At 43.1% G+C, this 20451-nt stretch overlaps 1 protein-coding gene across 1 annotated transcript; it reads left to right on the top strand.

Moving 5' to 3' along the window:
- Positions 1 to 31: 31 nt before the first annotated feature.
- On the top strand, positions 32 to 16157 carry LOC126263636 (facilitated trehalose transporter Tret1-like). The gene is made up of 2 exons (XM_049960769.1): positions 32 to 1099; positions 15816 to 16157. Exons 1-2 carry the CDS (start codon positions 32 to 34, stop codon positions 16155 to 16157), a joined length of 1410 nt encoding a protein of 469 aa, XP_049816726.1.
- The last annotated feature ends 4294 nt before the right edge of the window (positions 16158 to 20451 follow it).

Raw genomic sequence — 20451 nt, 5'->3', positions numbered from 1 at the left:
TTGCTTTAAAGATCATGTCAGATGATCGAGGATGTTAAACGACGACGGTGTTTTCTTCTTTCCTTCAGCGTCGCTGGCATACGCTTCCCACGGGTCCTTCTCGGGCTGGTCCGGTACGACTGTTCCAATCCTTCAGTCCGAGGATTCGCCAATTCCACTCACCGCAGACGAGGGCTCGTGGCTCACGTCCGTCAACTCGCTGACCATGCCGGTGTCCATATTCGCCACCGGCTACCTCGTCGACGTGCTGGGGCGGAAGAAACTGCTGCTACTCAGCGCTGTCCCGCTCCTCGCCTGGTGGCTGATGGTCGCTTTTGCAGACTCTTTCGGGATGCTGCTCGCCGGCAGAATCGTCGGGAGCCTGGGCGGCGGTATCGTCCTCACGGTGATACCCATGTACCTCGGCGAGATCGCCGACACTGACATACGGGGCACGTCGGTAGCAATCCACTCAGTGCTGCTGCAGGGCGGTAGTCTCTTCAGTTACTGCATAGGGCCCTACGTGTCTGTTACGACCGCAGCCATTATCTGCTGTTCTCTTCCCATCTTTTTCGTCATCACCTTCATCTGGATGCCAGAATCTCCGTATTTCTTCCTGATTCGCAACAGGGAACAAGAAGCGGTAAAGTCCCTCACAAGACTGAAGGGACAACTAGATCCACAGGAGATGGACTCAGAACTGGTGGAAATGCGCAAGACCCTACGTCGCAAGCAAGAAACGAAAGGGAAGCTGAAAGACGTGTTGGTCGTACCTGTGCATCGCAGAACGTTACTTTTAATGGTAGGTTTCATTGTCTTGCGCATGTCCAGTGGATCGGTGGCGTTTTCGGCCTATACGACGCAAATATTTGAGCGAAGCGGAAGCGGCCTCGACGCCGACATATCTTCCATCATTCTCGTGTCCGTCCAGTTGCTGGCGAGCCTGGGGGCGTCGCTCATTATCGACCGCATTGGCCGCCGGACGCTCTGCATTGTGTCGTTTGTGCTGTGTTCCGTCTGCCTGGCGATCGAGGGGGCCTACTTCTACCTGGACGAGTCGCAGGGCGACGTGGACGCCGCGCTGGACTGGGTGCCGCTCGCCGCGATGATTGGCTACCACGTAATTACAAACCTTCTCATTCACGTCGCACGTGCATTGCTTGCTCAAGAGTGTGTCTCATTTGTTGCAAGATGTTATATACACTACTGGCCATTAAAATTGCTACACCAAGAAGAAATGCAGATGATAAACGGGTATTCATTGGACAAATATATTATACTAGAAATGACATGTGATTATATTTTCATGCAATTTGGGTGCATAGATCCTGAGAAATCAGTACCCAGAACAACCACCTCTGCCCGTAATAACGGTCTTTATACGCCTGGGCATTGAGTCAAATAGAGCTTGGGTGGCGTGTACAGGTACAGCTGCTCATGCAGCTTCAACACGATACCACAGTTCATCAAGAATAGTGACTGCCGTATTGTGACGAGCCAGTTGCTCGGCCACCATTGACCAGACGTTTTCAATTGGTGAGAGATATGGAGAATCTGCTGGCCAGGGCAGCAGTCGAACATTTTCTGTATCCAGAAAGACCCGTACAGGATCTGCAAAATGCGGTCGTGCAATATCCTGCTGAAATGTAGGGTTTCGCAGGGATCGAATGAAGGGTAGAGCCACGGGTCGAAATGTAACGTCCACTATTCAAAGTGCCGTCAATGTGAACAAGAGGTGACCGAGACGTGTAAACAATGGCACCCCATACCATCACGCCGGGTGATACGCCAGTATGGCGATGACGAATACACGCTTCCAATGTGCGTTCACCGCGTTGTCGCCAAACACGGATGCGACCATCGTGATGCTGTAAACAGAACCTAGATTCATCCGAAAAAATGACGTTTTGCCATTCGTGCACCCAGGTTCGTCGTTGAGTACACCACTGCAGGCGCTCCTGTCTGTGATGCAGCGTCAAGGGTAACCGCAGCCATGGTCTCCAAGCTGATAGTCTATGCTGCTGCAAACGTCGTCGAACTGTTCGTGCAGATGGTTGTTGTCTTGCAAACGTCCCCATCTGTTGACTCAGGGATCGATACGTGGCTGCACGATCCGTTACAGCCATGCGGATAAGATGCCTGTCATCTCGACTGCTAGTGATACGAGGCCGTTGGGATCCAGCACGGCGTTCCGTATTACCCTCCTGAACACACCGATTCCATATTCTGCTAACAGTCATTGGATCTCGACCAAAGCGAGCAGCAATGTCGCGATACGATAAACCGCAATCGCGGTAGGCTACAATCCGACCTTTATCAAAGTCGGAAACTAGATGGTACAATCATTTGCATATCACAGCATCTTCTTCCTGTCGATTAAATTTCGCGTCTGTAGCACGTCATCTTAGTGGTGTAGCAATTTTAATGGCCAGTGGTGTATTATCTTTTTCCTATGCAGACATCTACGACATCGATGAATCTAGTACAACGCCTTTCGACCCACTAGTCAGCATCTTGGATACGACAGTTGCACTTGGACATAATGATACACTCTTAGCTGCATTTCAGCCTCAGGAAGTTTACAGACTTATTGTGGGATCGCCTTCTCAAAAGTCTCCGGGCCTGGATGGACTCCCCAAAGAATTTTATGTGTGCTTTCGGCCGCTGTTGGGTGCTACCTTTACGTCTCTTTTTTAATGAAGTGTTACGGGGTGGAGTAAGTCCGACCTCATTCGGTGTAGGAAAAATCCCAGAACGCCCTGGACCGGCTTCCTCGGATAGCTTTCGCCCAATTACTTAGTTCAACTTTGATTATAAGACTGTGGCGAGCGTAGTTTATAGAAGGATGTCGACTCTGATGGAGATGATTGTTGCCAAACATCAAAGCTGCGTACCTGGTCGTACCATTCTTACTCCTGTAATCGAGAGTAGTGACGAGGTTTCGGTTGCTGCTGTAACGTCCGCCCCCTGTTCCCTTGCTTTCCTGGACTTTGATAAGGCGTTTGATCGTGTTAATCACGACTTTTTGCTTCGGATTCTGGAGGCTGTTGGTTTTACTGTTGACACACGGTGAGTGCTCTCAAATCTGTTCACGGGTATTTCAACTTCGGTGGTTGTTAATGGCCAACTGACGCCCCGATAAATACTCGTCGCGGAGTGCCTCAAGGAAGCCCGCTGTCAATGACTTCGTTTGTGTTGTCTCTGGAGCCCCTGCTTCGGATGCTAGCATCCCAGCTGAAAGGTTGGATGCTAGCTGTTCGTAGCATTCGCGGATGACGTAATGGTTCTACTCCGTAATTCTGCGAAGGTTTCTCGACTGAAGGCTGTAATCGATGATTATTGTCGGAGTTCAGGTGTACTACTTAATGAAGGCAAATGCAGGCTTCTTACTTTGCGAGGTTTTGGTGACGCCGTTGTCCCACGGGTTACTGAGATGGATCAGCATATGTCTCTCGGTATCATCATTGATCGTTGTCCACTCAAAATGGCGACGCTCAACTGGAAGTCTGTTACGGAAAAAATTCAGGCAGCGATACTATAACATGAAAGGCGTTCTCTTACTCTGCTCCAGAAAGTCCGAATAATGGATACTTACGTTTTACGCAAAGCTTATTACGTGGTCCAAGTTTATCCGCTTCCTTCGATGTTGGCGAAGAAACTACAGCAACTGTCTGGTCGTTTCTTATGGAAACGATATATCTTTCGCTTACGGTATGAGGTGGTCACGAAGCCTCGTTCCTTTGGGGGGTTGGGCCAGGCTGAGATACCAAGGAAGACGCAGGTGCTATATGTGCGACGTACTGTTTTGATGATAACGCAAGAAACTCACACATTCAAGTCTCGTTTATTTCTCTGTGCCCATCCTGCTAGTCTTCAGCCCCCTATTGATGTTGGTTGTAAAAATTACAAGTTGAAACACATTCGTTCAAAAAAATGTTCAAATGTGTGTAAATCTTATGGCACTTAACTGCTAAGGTCATCAGTCCCTAAGCTTGCACACTACTTAACCTAAATTATCCTAAGGACAAACACACACACACCCATGCCCGAGGGAGGACTCGAACCTCCGCCGCGACCAGCAGCACAGTCCATGACTGCAGCGCCTTAGACCGCTTGGCAAATCCCCTGCGGCAAACACATTTGTGACTTCTATCTCACGGTGAGCTATTTAGGGGCTGAAATTTTATGGAGACCCTTCTTCACCATGAAATTCCTACAGAATCGTTGGAAAGCAGTCCCTTTCCCGAACCTCGTTGAAAGAGGACCGCTGCATACAAACTGGGTGACAGTTTGATGCAATATCAGTCTTCCGATATTGCCGACGCGCGTAGCGTCCTCTTGGTATAAGGTAAATAACTTGATTCCAACGAACGAGTGACTTTTCCGTATTGGGCTTAGCGACACGGATTTATGTACTTATATGGATATGGTGTCTGTTCTTTCGGATATGTCCGTATGGTGTCTGTTCTTCCGAAAGAACAGACACCATATCCATGTAAGTATATCGTTCTGGCAATACCGGCCATGACCTTCTTCTTCTATGCGGATGCACACATATTCCCCGAACTCTTACGGGACTTGGTAAAAATGTCTTCCACGAGTAATGAGTGTGTTGGGGTGGGACACTACGAATATAGTGTGTGGACGTACAAGGTGAGAATGTGGGTCTCGCGGGATGGGTGGGCGAGATAGTCCCTGCAGTCGCACTATTGTCTGTGCCCTCGATGGCTCAGCTGGACAGAGCTGCCATGTAAGCAGGAGATCCCGGGTTCGAGTCCCGGTCGGTGTACACATTTTCACCTGTGCCCGTTGATATAGTTCAACGCCCGTTAGCAGCTGAAGGTATTAATATAGTTCTAATTTCGAATTTATGTAGTCGTTGTACGTCTACAGATAAGATACGACATCGCTTTACTTTTGGAGGTCATACGGCAACTTGGTCTTGGATCAGGAGTCTTGGATCAGGAGACAATTGGCCTTCCTTACTCGATCTTCTGAGACGTTTTATACTACGGACATCATATTTCGACCAGATTCTTCTTTCTTTCCACTGTCGAAAACCCATACCGTTATGTGGTTACTGGAACACTTCGTTCATTATGTTGTAGAAGGCGAGGGGGAAGATCACATGAACTTCATGCAGTACATGCGCACGGCCTACTGGTCATACTTGCGAATGCCTCGATATCGAGACCTCTTCGCCAACATGTTGAATCTTGTTTTCCGTCCCGAAGGTGTTGGTTAATCTCATTTTTCTGATGATAGGTGCTTTCCTTGTTATGTGTGTTTCCCATCTGTTTTGATTCGGTTTGTTCTCTCCTAGTTTGCCTAATCGCTTTCTTTAGTGTTTTGACTCAGTATCGCTCCAGTTGTATTGTAAAATATGTGTGGATGAAGCACACACACGCACACACACACACACACACAAACACACACACACACACACACACGCGCGCGCGCACACACACACACACACGCCCACACACATGAGGGTATACAACCACTGAAATTACATTGGAATTTTTCTTAGTTTGCTATAAGTAGCAATTGTGGCCAAGATACGAGGGCTATCCACAAAGGACATTACGTTTTGGAATTAAAAATAAATAAAGTATTGGAATTTTTTTTTATTATATTTAGATGAAAGCCACACTAAAATACTACTTTTCTACATAGCTGCCATTTAAATTAAGGCACTTATCGTAGCGATGGACGAGCTTGGAAATTCCTTCGTCGTGAAATTCGGCCGCACCGCTTTCAACCGCGTGGTTACCTCTTCTTGAAGCTGTGCGTCGTCATCAAAACGCTGCATAGCCAACCACTTCTTCATTGCTGGGAATAAGTGGAAGTCGCTCGGTGCCCGGTCGGGACAACTCCCACTTAAAATATTCGAGAACTTCACGAGTGGCATTTGCCGTGTGGGCCCGGGCGTTGTTGTGAATCAGCAAGATCTTTGAGCCCAACTTTCCCCTGCGCTTGTTTTGTATTGCTCTTCTGAGGTTGTGCAGAGTTTGGCAATACCTTTGAGAGTTTATTGGAGTGCCTCTTTCCAGGAAAACCACAAAAATCACACCTTTTCTGTCCCAAAAGAAGTAACCACGTGGTTGAAGGCGCAGGCGGCCGAATTTTACGACGAAGGAATTTCCAAGCTCGTCCATCGCTACGATAAGTGCCTCAGTTTAAATTGCAACTATGTAGAAAAGTAGTATTTAAGTGTGGCTTTCATCTGTATACAACAACAAAACATTCCAATACTTTATTTAGTTTTAATTCCAAAACGTAATGTACTTTGTGGATAGCCCTCGTAGATACGAAGCCCACGCCTACCACAGTAGTACAAGTTTATATGCTAACTAACTCCGCAGATGACGAAGAGATTGATGAAATGTATGATGAAACAAAAGAAATTATTCAGATAGTGAAGGGAGACGAAAATTTAATAGTCATGGGTGACTGGAACTCGATAGTAGGAAAAGGAAGAGAAGGAAACGTAGTAGGTGAATATGGAATGGGAGCAAGGAATGAAAGAGGAAGCCGCCTGGTAGAATTTTGCACAGAGCATAACTTAATCATAGCTAACACTTGGTTCAAGAATAATAAAAGAAGGTTGTATACATGGAGGAAGCCTGGAGATACTGGAATGTCTCAGATAGATTATATAATGGTAAGACAGAGATTCAGGAACCAGGTTTTAAATTGTAAGACATTTCCAGGGGCACAATCCGTTGGTTATGAACTGTAGATTAAAACTAAACAAACTGCAAAAAGGTGTGAATTTGAGGAGATGGGACCTGGATAAACTGAAAGAGCCAAAGATTGTAGAGAGCTTCAGGGAGAGCATTAGGGAACGATTGACAAGAATGGGGGAAAGAAATACAGTAAAGAAGAATGGGTAGCTTTGAGAGATTAAATAGTGAAAGTAGCAGAGGATCAAGTAGGTAAAAAGACGAGGGCTCATAGAAATCCTTGGCTAACAGAAGAGACATTGAACTTAATTGATGAAAGGAGAAAATAGAAAAATGCAGTAAATGAAGCAGGCAAAAAGGAATACAAACGTCTCAAAAATGAGATCGACAGAAAGTGCAAAATGGCTAAGCAGGAATGGCTAGAAGACAAATGTAAGGATGTAGAGGCGTATATCACTGGGGTAAGATAGATACTGCCTACAGGAAAATTAAAGAGACCTTTTGAGAAAAGAGAACCACTTGTATGAATATCAAGAGCTCAGATGGAAACCCAGTTCTGAGCAAAGAAGGGAAACCAGAAAGGTGGAAGGAGTATATAGATGGTATATACAGGGGCGATGTTCTTGAGGAGAATATTATGGAAATGGAAGAGAATGTAGATGAAGATGAAACAGGAGACGTGATACTGCGTGAAGAGTTTGACAGAGCACTGAAAGACCTAAGTCGAATCAAGGACCCGGGAGAAGACAACATTCCATTAGAACTACTGACAGCCTTGGGAGAGCCAGGCCTAACAGAACTCTACCATATAGTGAGCAAGATGTATGAGACAGGTGAAATACCCTCAGACTGCAAGGAGAATATAATAATTCCAATCCCAAAGAAAGTAGGTGTTGACCGATGTGAAAATTACCGAACTATCAGTTTAATAAGTCACAGCTGCAAAATACTAACGCGAATTCTTTACAGACGAATGGAAAAACTGGTAGAAGTCGACCTCGGGGAAGATCAGTTTGGATTCCATAGAAATGTTGGAACACGTGAGGCAATACTGACCCTACGATAGGCCGGCCGAAGTGGCCGTGCGGTTAAAGGCGCTGCAGTCTGGAACCGCAAGACCGCTACGGTCGCAGGTTCGAATCCTGCCTCGGGCATGGATGTTTGTGATGTCCTTAGGTTAGTTAGTTCTAGTTCTAAGTTCTAGGGGACTAATGACCTCAGCAGTTGAGTCCCATAGTGCTCAGAGCCATTTGACCCTACGATTCATCTTAGAAAATAGATTAAGGAAAAGCAAACCTACGTTTCTAGCATTTGTAGAGTTAGACAAAGCTTTTGACAATGTTGAATGGAATACTCTCTTTCAAATTCTGAAGGTGGCAGGGGTAAAACACAGGTAGCGAAAGGCTATTTACAATTTGTACAGAAACCAGATGGCAGTTATAAGAGTCGAGGGGCATGAAAGGGAAGCAGTGGTTGGGAAGGGAGTGAGACTTGGTTGTAGCCTATCCCCGATGTTATTCAGTCTGTATATTGAGCAAGCAGTAAAGAAAACGAAAGAAAAATTCGGAGTAGGTATTAAAATCCATGGAGAAGAAATAAAAAATTTGAGGTTTGCCGATGACATTGTAATTCTATCAGAGACAGCAAAGGACCTTCAAGAGCAGTTGAACGGAATGGACAGTGTCTTGAAAGGAGGGTATAAGATGAACATCAACGAAAGCAAAACGAGGATAATGGAATGTAGTCGAATTAAATCTGGTGATGCTGAGGTAATTAGATTAGGAAATGAGACACTTAAAGTAGTAAAAGAGTTTTGCTATTTGTGGAGAAGTAGAGAGGATAGAAAATGTAGAGTGGCAATGGCAAGGAAAGTGTTTCTGAAGAAGAGAAATTTGTTAACATCGAGTATAGATTTAAGTGTCAGGAAGTCGTTTCTGAAAGTATTTGTATTTAGTGTAGCCATGTATGGAAGTGAAACGTGGATGATAAATAGTTTAGACAAGAAGAGAATAGAAGCTTTTCAAATGTGGTGCTACAGAAGAATGCTGAAGATGAGAGGGGTAGATCACATAACTAATGAGGAGGTATTGAATAGAATTGGATAGAAGAGAAATTTGTAGCACAACTTGACTAGAAGAAGGGATCTGTTGGTAGGGCATATTCTAAGGCATCAAGGGATCACCAATTTAGTATTGGAGGGCAGCGTGGAGGGTAAAAATCGTAGATGGAGACCAAAAGATGAATACACTAAACGGATTCAGAAGGATGTAGTTTGAAGTACGTAATGGGAGATGAAGCCGCTTGACAGGATAGAGTAGCATGGAGAGCTGCATTAAACCAGTCTCAGGACTGAAGACCTCAACAGCAACAACATATATATGGTAACTTGGTCTTGCATTAGGAGGCAATTGGCCTTCCTTATACATTAAAAATTAACAAACAAAATAAATATAAAAAAATTATAAAAAATTGTCATGGGAGCTTGGTGGTGGTTTTTCGGCTATGTTCTCATTTTTTTCTGATTTCCGTTTACTATTGTTTTGTTATTATAATTAATTTTTTCTTCCATTTGCAGCTTATATTACGTGATGATTTCACTATGGTCTACTGGAATTTCGTGATAGTACCAAGGCACTCTGGTAATAAAACAGAAAATGCATTATACAATAAAAAAAATGGTGAGGCGACCGCTCGGAATAAGCGGGGAATCCGGCATCGAGTCCCGGTCTGGCCGTCATTGCCGTTATTCCATTATACAGCTGATGCAAATACATTTCATGTCCTTCACAAAGGCTGTAGTCGTCGCATCTTATGATGCATGTCCAAAGGAACATTGCATTGTAATTCGAAATAACGCTGGTGCTGCATTTGGGTGGTCTAACACTGGGATGCTGTTTTTCGATAGAAACCGCTTAACAGAGAAAGAGGTATGAGCCAATGCGTTTTCTTGAAGCAGAACCCAAAATTTGTTATTCAACAATTCGGGTTTTTTTTTCTTATTGTCTAGTAGAGTTGAACAAGAACGTCAAGGTTGTAAATGTTGATTAATACTTTACGAGCCCAGTGAAGATACGCAGTTCCTGTCACGCCACCAGCAGTCGACCATATGTTCGTTCTGAAGATGGCCACTGCGATGGGCTGAAACCAGTCGGCACTAAATCAATAAAAAATCGCGATTGACACTGTTTTCTTAATACTGAGTTAATTTATCCTAAGTTAAAATGGTGTGAAATCCAAGATGGCCAACTTGTGCTAAGTGAAAATGGGGAGAAATTCGATAATGCATGAGCACACTTTGTCCTAAGCTAAAATGGTGATATGAAGTGACAAGACGAATTTTGACGCTCAGAAACTTCGCAAAAAAGAAAGATACGTTACGAGTGGTTGATAGCCTAGCTGTGCATTGCATTTCGGCCAGGAAACATTCCCAACAGTGGCAGAGTGCCAGGAGAAAGCTGGGAGGCCACCTAACTACTCCACCAGAGAGGCAAGACCTACACATCGAACAGCAGCTCGAGGTTAGCACAGGCTGCCTATTACAGGAGCCTTGCGTGAGCTACACCTTGCAAGAGGCCAGCACAAGCTATATCTCTATATCTACCAGGATGTCAGAAAAGGCTACATCTCCTGAAAGGAGCCGAGAGAACTTGGGAATTTTAACTTTGCCTTGTGTTTTCCAGCATAATAATATTGTTAAGGCATTTCGCGTCTTCTTGAGTGTACATTGCCAACATTTCTCCTACACATTCTAGCTGTAGATGCACATACTGAACGTAGTTATACAAGATTAAGTACTTATTCTTCCCGTTCTCCATACGTGAATAGAACGAAAAGAAGCCCTAATAGCCGGCCGGTGTGGCCGAGCGGTTCTAGGCGCTTCAGTCTGGAACCGCGCAACCGCTACGGTCGCAGGTTCGAATCCTGCCTCGGGCATGGATGCGCGTGATGTCCTTAGGTTAGTTAGGTTTAAGTAGTTCTAAGTTCTAATGGACTGATGGCCACAGATGTTAAGTCCCATAGTGCTCAGAGTCATTTGAATTTGAAACACTAATAACTGGTCCAATTGAAAGATTACGTTGCTATACACCTCACTATGGTTCGCAGAGAATACGTGTAGATTTAGATGTAAATAGCCGGAAAGATAATTTATCGTTATTTAAAAATGACTAAAAGCCAAAATTCTGTAACTGCACCAAAAGTAAACTAAGAACCTGACACTTACAGGCGGATAAGGAGTCATTTCATGCAATAGTATTCATCAAATATCTGCTTCTTACTTGTTGTAATGTTTGAGATACTAGCTCACTCTAAGCAGCGACGACTAAACTCCACCAAAGACCGAACATATTTCGTTGTTTATAAGCCTGCGATGCCAACAGGTTTTCGGAGATATTAGTAAAATAACCCCAGTTAGAAGTCTGACATAGTCTAAGCCTTCTAGGGAACAAACCATTATGCCAGGAATCATTGAAAGCATGTAATGGAACCCACTTCCCCCATGAACCATGGACCTTGCCGTTGGTGGGGAGGCTTGCGTGCCTCAGCGATACAGATGGCCGTACCGTAGGTGCAACCACAACGGAGGGGTATCTGTTGAGAGGCCAGACAAACATGTGGTTCCTGAAGAGGGGCAGCAGCCTTTTCAGTAGTTGCAGGGGCAACAGTATGGATGATTGACTGATCTGGCCTTGTAACATTAACCAAAACGGCCTTGCTGTGCTGGTACTGCGAACGGCTGAAAGCAAGGGGAAACTACAGCCGTAATTTTTCCCGAGGACATGCAGCTTTACATGCAGCTTTACTGTATGATTAAATGTTGATGGCGTCCTCTTGGGTAAAATATTCCGGAGGTAAAATAGTCCCCCATTCGGATCTCCGGGCGGGGACTACTCAAGAGGACGTCGTTATCAGGAGAAAGAAAACTGGCAATCTACGGATCGGAGCGTGGAATGTCAGATCCCTTAATCGGGCAGGTAGGTTAGAAAATTTAAAAAGGGAAATGGATAGGTTAAAGTTAGATATAGTGGGAATTAGTGAAGTTCGGTGGCAGGAGGAACAAGACTTTTGGTCAGGTGATTACAGGGTTATAAATACAAAATCAAATAGAGGTAATGCAGGAGTAGGTTTAATAATGAATAAAATAATAGGAGTGCGGGTTAGCTACTACAAACAGCATAGTGAACGCATTATTGTGGCCAAGATAGACACAAAGCCCATGCCTACTACAGTAGTACAAGTTTATATGCCAACTAGCTCTGCAGATGATGAAGAAATTGATGAAATGTATGACGAGATAAAAGAAATTATTCAGGTAGTGAAGGGAGACGAAAATTTAATAGTCATGGGTGACTGGAATTCGTCAGTAGGAAAAGGGAGAGAAGGAAACGTAGTAGGTGAATATGGATTGGGGGGAAGAAATGAAAGAGGAAGCCGCCTTGTAGAATTTTGCACAGAGCATAACTTAATCATAGCTAACACTTGGTTCAAGAATCATAAAAGAAGGTTGTATACCTGGAAGAATCCTGGAGATACTAATAGGTATCAGATAGATTATATAATGGTAAGTCAGACATTTAGGAACCAGGTTTTAAATTGTAAGACATTTCCAGGGGCAGATGTGGATTCTGACCACAATCTATTGGTTATGAACTGCAGATTGAAACTGAAGAAACTGCAAAAAGGTGGGAATTTAAGGAGATGGGACCTGGATAATCTGAAAGAACCAGAGGTTGTAGAGAGTTTCAGGGAGAGCATAAGGGAACAATTGACAGGAATGGGGGAAAGAAATACAGTAGAAGAAGAATGGGTAGCTCTGAGGGATGAAGTAGTGAAGGCAGCAGAGGATCAAGTAGATAAAAAGACGAGGGCTAATAGAAATCCTTGGGTAACAGAAGAAATATTGAATTTAATTGATGAAAGGAGAAAATACAAAAATGCAGTAAATGAAGCAGGCAAAAGGGAATACAAACGTCTCAAAAATGAGATCGACAGAAAGTGCAAAATGGCTAAGCAGGGATGGCTAGAGGACAAATGTAAGGATGTAGAGGCTTGTCTCACTAGGGGTAAGATAGATACTGCCTACAGGAAAATTAAAGAGACCTTTGGAGAGAAGAGAACCGCTTGTATGAATATCAAGAGCTCAGATGGCAACCCAGTTCTAAGCAAAGAAGGGAAGGCAGAAAGGTGGAAGGAGTATATAGAGGGTTTATACAAGGGTGATGTACTTGAGGACAAAATTATGGAAATGGAAGAGGATGTAGATGAAGATGAAATGGGAGATAAGATACTGCGTGAAGAGTTTGACAGAGCACTGAAAGACCTGAGTCGAAACAAGGCCCCGGGAGTAGACAACATTCCATTAGAACTACTGATGGCCTTGGGAGAGCCAGTCATGACAAAACTCTACCATCTGGTGAGCAAGATGTATGAGACAGGCGAAATACCCACAGACTTCAAGAAGAATATAATAATTCCAATCCCAAAGAAGGCAGGTGTTGACAGATGTGAAAATTACCGAACTATCAGTTTAATAAGTCACAGCTGCAAAATACTAACGCGAATTCTTTACAGACGAATGGAAAAACTGGTAGAAGCGGACCTCGGGGAAGATCAGTTTGGATTCCGTAGAAATGTTGGAACACGAGAGGCAATACTAACCTTACGACTTATCTTAGAAGAAAGATTAAGAAAAGGCAAACCTACATTTCTAGCATTTGTAGACTTAGAGAAAGCTTTTGACAACGTTAACTGGAATACTCTCTTTCAAATTCTGAAGGTGGCAGGGGTAAAATACAGGGAGCGAAAGGGTATTTACAATTTGTACAGAAACCAGATGGCAGTTATAAGAGTCGAGGGGCATGAAAGGGAAGCAGTGGTTGGGAAAGGAGTGAGACAGGGTTGTAGCCTCTCCCTGATGTTATTCAATCTGTATATTGAGCAAGCAGTAAAGGAAACAAAAGAAAAATTCGGAGTAGGTATTAAAATTCATGGAGAAGAAGTAAAAACTTTGAGGTTCGCCGATGACATTGTAATTCTGTCAGAGACAGCAAAGGACTTGGAAGAGCAGTTGAACGGAATGGACAGTGTCTTGAAAGGAGGATATAAGATGAATATCAACAAAAGCAAAACGAGGATAATGGAATGTAGTCAAATTAAATCGGGTGATGCTGAGGGGATTAGATTAGGAAATGAGACACTTAAAGTAGTAAAGGAGTTTTGCTATTTAGGGAGTAAAATAACTGATGATGGTCGAAGTAGAGAGGATATAAAATGTAGACTGGCAATGGCAAGGAAATCGTTTCTGAAGAAGAGAAATTTGTTAACATCGAGTATTAATTTAAGTGTCAGGAAGTCGTTTCTAAAAATATTTGTATGGAGTGTAGCCATGTATGGAAGTGAAACATGGACGATAACCAGTTTGGACAAGAAGAGAATAGAAGCTTTCGAAATGTGGTGCTACAGAAGAATGCTGAAGATAAGGTGGGTAGATCACGTAACTAATGAGGAGGTATTGAATAGGATTGGGGAGAAGAGAAGTTTGTGGCACAACTTGACTAGAAGAAGGGATCGGTTGGTAGGACATGTTTTAAGGCATCAAGGGATCACAAATTTAGCATTGGAGGGCAGTGTGGAGGGTAAAAATCGTAGAGGGAGACCAAGAGATGAATACACTAAGCAGATTCAGAAGGATGTAGGTTGCAGTAGGTACTGGGAGATGAAGAAGCTTGCACAGGATAGAGTAACATGGAGAGCTGCATCAAACCAGTCTCAGGACTGAAGACCACAACAACAACAATGGAACCCAGTTAACCGTTATGAAAAAAAAATCTTATCAACACAGAGGATAATTTCATGAAGAACAAAACACGAAGAAAACGTTAAATTACATTGAAGTCAAGGATGTTTTACTGCTCCTCTAGGTCAATGGTTCCCAGCCTATTGATAATTACCCTCTAGGGTGTAAAATTAAATTTTATTAGTGGTAAAAACAAAAGGATTCACTTTTAAGATCATTAATATTATTACTATTTTGTAACACTCTAATTCTATTTATATAAGTTAACAGTAATTAAATTTTTTACTTCAAATTCTAGCAATATTTTGTGTTGTGTAACTCAGAGTGGCGGGGATTACAGCTTGTGAAATGAATGGAAGAACATCTTATTCACTTATTTGCTCTACTACACATACAATTTGAACCATTGAGAAATATATATCAAATATGCTTAAATATCTCATGAAAATTCCATCTCAGAGTTGTAGGTTGTTGTTGCAATGGACCAGGCATTTCCACGTAACCCACGTTGCAATGATAAAGAACTGCTGACAACACAATACAGCAGTAACTAAGTAATGGTATTATACTGCTACAGGGTCTAAACAGAATTATTATTATTGTAAGTGATAATAGTCAGAAACAAAGCATTGGTAACCTGAAGAACTACCAGTTTCTGACAGATCATAAGGAAGGAGTCCGGCAATTAAGTGATTTACAAAAAGTAAGTTACTTTTGCTAGGTGTCTGAGTGGTACAGATGAAGTCTACCCTCAGCAGGGATAGTTAGCTATCTTTTCTGATGAGAAATTTCGAGTGCACTCGCGTTACACTGAGAACTGCTTCATCATTCTATAACAACACGTTGTTAGAAATAAGCAGCATCAGTTGTCTCAGTGGATCTTCAGTTTGTGATTTAATAAAACACAAGCGAAAACTAACTACTATTTATCATTCCTTATCTTAAAAACGAAAATGTTCAAGGAAAATTCTTTTTTTTTTAATTTAGTTAGACGCTAACGTTGTGGATGGTAGAAGGAAGTCGAGAAAGGGGGGAAAGGGACGGGTAATAGCTAAGAACTGATTGCCCTCGATGGTAATGGTACCAACAATGCTGGGAGTCACTATCCTAGATGGATTGCGTATATCAAACGATTGCGAATTTGGGATGGATGAAACCCCAGATATGGCATAACATGGTTTTCCATCCTAGCTGGAGCGTTCCGACTGAACCACTAAAGAACTTAGAATATTATGAAATCTTTAAACCTACAGTGATGAAATTCAGTAGTTGCATTTCATTATTCCTAGTAGAGTTTATTGTTGTCACAACTGAAAAAAAAAAATGTAATCTAAAAGATGTGTATGTTGTTCCAGTTTTCCTACGATATTGGCGCGGGAGCGGTACTGTATCCGTTAATCGGCGAGATATACCATTTGTCCGTCAAAGCAGTGGCCACATCCATCAACACCACCATCGTGTCACTGTACGGCTTCTTCCTGAAGAAGATGTTCCAGGTGGTGTCGGACAGCGTGGGCGCCTATTGGTCCTTCTGGGGCTTCGCCGTGCTCAACCTGTGCGCTACACTGTACACGTATTTCCTGATGCCTGAGACCAAGGGCAAAACTTTCGCACAGATTAATGAAGAAATGGACGCTCGCGTCAGCAGGAGAACTGCCCAAGTTCCCACTCATACTGAGAAGTCAGCTCTCGGATGAGAGCGAATCCCTGTCACCTGTGAAAACCCACATTGTTCACAATATGCTCCCTACATTAGAGAGATTAGCGTAAAGTTGTTTACAGGTCTGGTACGTCGTTCACAAGAAACTAAAGGCTGATTAAAAGTTAGTCTATCAGTCGTATATTTATTTTGAACTCTGTGCTTCGACACCAGATCTTTTTGTAGTTTTTTCCTCCCACACTTTCTGTTGTCGCAGGCATTCATCTACAGGAGTATTCGTTTAGTCAACACGTCTGTCTCGTTAAGAGCTGTTTGCGATTAATTTATTTATTTTAGAACGAGATCCTATCTCCGTGATGCAATTGCTTCAACTTTTAGTTCCATGATTCCTACCTATACTTTAAGGAAAAAAACCGTCACCTCATCAGGATGGAATGGAAGATGATAGATACGATGTGTATGTAAAAACAATCAAATGAATTATATTTCAGAAAAACTGGGTGATTTATTCAACAGAAAGAGCTTCGCAAATTGAAGAAGACAGTAACACGTTCGTCCACCTCTGGCCCTTGTCAAAATCCCGAGCTAGCTGTAGGGCCCTGACAACTATGCTCCAAACGTTCTCACTTGGGGCCAGGATAGGGTTTAGAATACACGAAGACACGCAGTAGAAACTCTCGCCGTGTGGGAGCGTGCATTATCCTGCTGAAATGTAAGCCCAGGACGGGTTGCCATGAAGGGCAACAATACGGGGCGTAAGCGTGTCGCAAATGACGACCAAATGGGCCTGATATGTAATGAAATGCCATTCCAGAATATAATTTCTGGCTATTGGGCTGTGTGATGGGAGGCAGTCAGGTTGGTACCCCACCACTGTCCAGGGCGTCTCCGGACACATCTTCGCTGCTCATCAGGACGCGGTTCAAAACGGGGCTCATCACTGAAGATAGTTCTACTCCAGCGAGTGAGATTCCCAGCGGAAGACGTGTCTGGTGAGGCCATGGACAGAGGAGAGATACCATCCTGTCTGCCTCCCACCATACTGCCTGATAATCAACAGTGAAGGTCTGGTGTGACAATTCGTTTCAAAGCAGGACTCCTTTGGTTGTCTTCTGCGTTTCTACTGTGTGTCTCGTGCTTGTCAGACCCAATCTAGACCAGCAACGGCACCGGATCTTCCCCCAAGTGAGAACGTTTGGAGCATAATGGACAGGGCCTTCCAACCAGCTCAGTATTTTGATGATTTAACGCACCAATTGGACAGAATTTGGCACGTTATCCCTCAGGAGGGCATCCAACCACTCGCTCAATCACTACCAATTGATTGAATAAGGGCCAGAGGAAGACGAATGCATTCTTGCCTTGTTCAGTTTGTAAAGCTCTTTCTCTTGAACAATTCATCCAATTTTCTTGAAGTTGTAATCATTTGATTGTCTGCACACACACATCATATCTACCCGTTTCCGTCCATTCGATTTTTTTTTTGTCTTGGAGTGTATATTTACCACCATATATATGAGGAAAACAAAGCACTTGTTACTAATGTAATTTGTGTGTGAACGTCTATGAAAGTTCATCCTTAAATATACATAAGAAATTTTCTTTTATCGTTGACTTTAGCTTGAACATGTAAATGTTGGTGGGTGATGTCATCTCTTATTTTATTTCAGCAATTGCCCTCCACAGGCTCCACCGATATGTACGATATTCCGACGAGAATTCTCTCACGTCTGAAGTAGAATTTGTTTTTATGCGCAGAGTCCCTCCGTAACATGAAAACATTCTACTGCAGGACCCGCCACGCCGTGCAAAGCTTCACGCGGGCAGCGTGTGCGGGCCTCGGCTTTGCTCGGTCCTTCTCAGAAGTACTCGGTACAGAGCGACATTTCGTTTAGCATTGCGCCTCGGCTTTTCTCGGTCCTTCTCAGAAGTACTCGGTACAGAGCGACATTTCGTTTAGCATTGCGCTGTGGCATTTTTCGGTCGGCACCGTTCTGTTAAGTGTGGATGACTCGTAGTGTCACCGCCATTTGCACTTCGCTATTTACTCGTGGTACTGAGGACGTTCACAGTTCCAGCGTCTATTTGCGCAGAAAAGGCAGCTAGCGGTCTATCGTCAGAGGTCTTTACAAGTGAACAGGAATGATACAAGAGAGGGACGAGGATTCCGAATATATATTATACATTCGCATAATCAGCTGGTATCGCAAATTTACTATGAAACGACATCAGAATACCATGCAGAAAGAATTTGAAGATTTAGCTGGCACTGAAAGAGCCAACGATCAACAGACCGGATTCACTGTTTTCTACATCACAAAGCAATTTGTGCTGAATTTGCACACGTGGAGCCTGTGAAGATTTCGTTGGCTCGTACGAATGGCAAAATTTCTGAAGTCACACACATTATTCCACTGACAGTTGGAACAACTGAACGAAGAGTTTGCAGACTACATATTTCTGAAAAGTACGTTTCTCAAGCCAAGGGGCATGCTTGGAACGATTCCAGAATGGATTGCAGACCTCGCACTTTAAGGTGACTTGACAGCACACTGGTCTCTGTAGGATATTGCAAAGAGACAAACACTTGTTTCAGAATTTTTGGGGATGAATTTAAAGTGAAAATCGCGTTGTGGAAGGGACATATTCTGACTAACACAGTCAGTTCCATAAGCTTACTGGCATTAGAGAAAACGCAAAGTTTGAATAATTCTATGGCCTTGAAAGAATTACTAATTAAGTTTCCTACATTTTTTGAGGACAATGCCAATTTTAATCTGCTTTCGAGCTATTTTCGAGACCATTTTCCATGTCAACTAAAACCGTCCCTGTGCATGTGCATATGTAACTGACTTACCTGCAAGGTAGTTCCCATTTTAAAGACAAATCCGTTCAACGGTAACAATGTCGACATTGATTTCTTCCCAACATATGTGTGTGACAGACATTTTTCGATTCTGAAGCTAAAAATAAGTCACGATTACGTGGCAACCTGAATGCAAAAACCTGTGAAATTATTTGCGTCTGTCAGCATACCGACAATTTGTGCCAGATAAAACTTGCAAGTCCTCAGCGTGCCAAAAATAATTAAAAAATACTGCAAATTTGTTTTGGTTTTTATCTATGTTCTTGAGCAATGTGAAATATGAAACCAAGTCTTACACAGTGAGACTGCACTGATATTTAAAATGCGGCGCATTCGCAGTTGCCCCCTCTTCACGTCCAGACAGCTTGCCGTGACGGTGGGGGAAATGTGTCAGTCAGGCCAAGCTCAATAGAACTTGTGCCAGGGCACAGCCCGTGGGCGGAATTCTTGGCCACCCCTGCTCTACACTATAGAGAAAATCTGTACACAAAAAACGTTTGGAACTCACGAAAATAATGTTTTCTTTTTCAGAGTTTAAATATTTTGCAAATTATGTGTCTCGATTGAACATAGGAATTCATTATGGCAATAACATATGTAAATATTCGAATTGTTCAAGGAGGAATAGTCAAGAGGTGGCAGACAGTCATATTCTTGTATGCAGAACACTGATACGTGTAGAAATGCTGTGTGTGCATATTGAAGGGCTAAGGTCAACCAACCAAATAATGTCCTTTACGTCATCCACTCACTACACTTTCAGATGAGATATGACGTCTGAACATTACACCAGTCTCACGCAGTTTAGTGAAAGCGCAAATAAACTCTCTTGAATCTGGTAGTCTATAGTTAGGAGATCGTCTACTCTATTCTTTACAGGGAGCAGCAGCAGCCTTTCCTTTACAAAAGGCATGCACAGTCACCATGTCGGCCCTTTCAGCATTTGTTAATACGTGCGGCAAGTTTAAGCGACATAGCAGAATGGCACAACAAATCACAATTAAGAATTCAGTTATGTAAACACAAGCAAACTTTATAGCTTTAACTTCCCTCGAGTAATAAACCCATAGCGACTGGAGTACCAACACGCGAAATGAAAACTTATGTCTTTAACCTGCTGTATCTCTGTAACCAATAAAAATTGTACGCATGTCATGTTGTCGTTGCTGTTGTTATAGTCTTCAATCCGAAGACTGGTTTAATGCACCTCCCTCTCCATGCTACTCTATCCTACGCCAGCCTCTTCATCTCTGAATAACTACAACAACTTACGTCCTTCTGAATCTGCTTACTGTATTCATCCCCACACACTTTCCTACAATACCTATGTTATACGAAATATTTTACTATAATTAGCCTGTAAATAAAATTAAAATATATTTATGATCCACCTTAAGGACAATACAGTGAAACATCTCCCAAAATACTTTCTATTCCTTCAGAAGCAAGTTCGGTACATGTCTGT

This window comes from Schistocerca nitens, chromosome 1, assembly GCF_023898315.1.
Source record: "Schistocerca nitens isolate TAMUIC-IGC-003100 chromosome 1, iqSchNite1.1, whole genome shotgun sequence".
Taxonomy (NCBI): Eukaryota; Metazoa; Arthropoda; class Insecta; order Orthoptera; family Acrididae; genus Schistocerca; species Schistocerca nitens.
The sequence above is the reverse complement of the archived record's forward strand: the minus strand, read 5'-3'. Positions and strand labels throughout refer to the sequence as shown.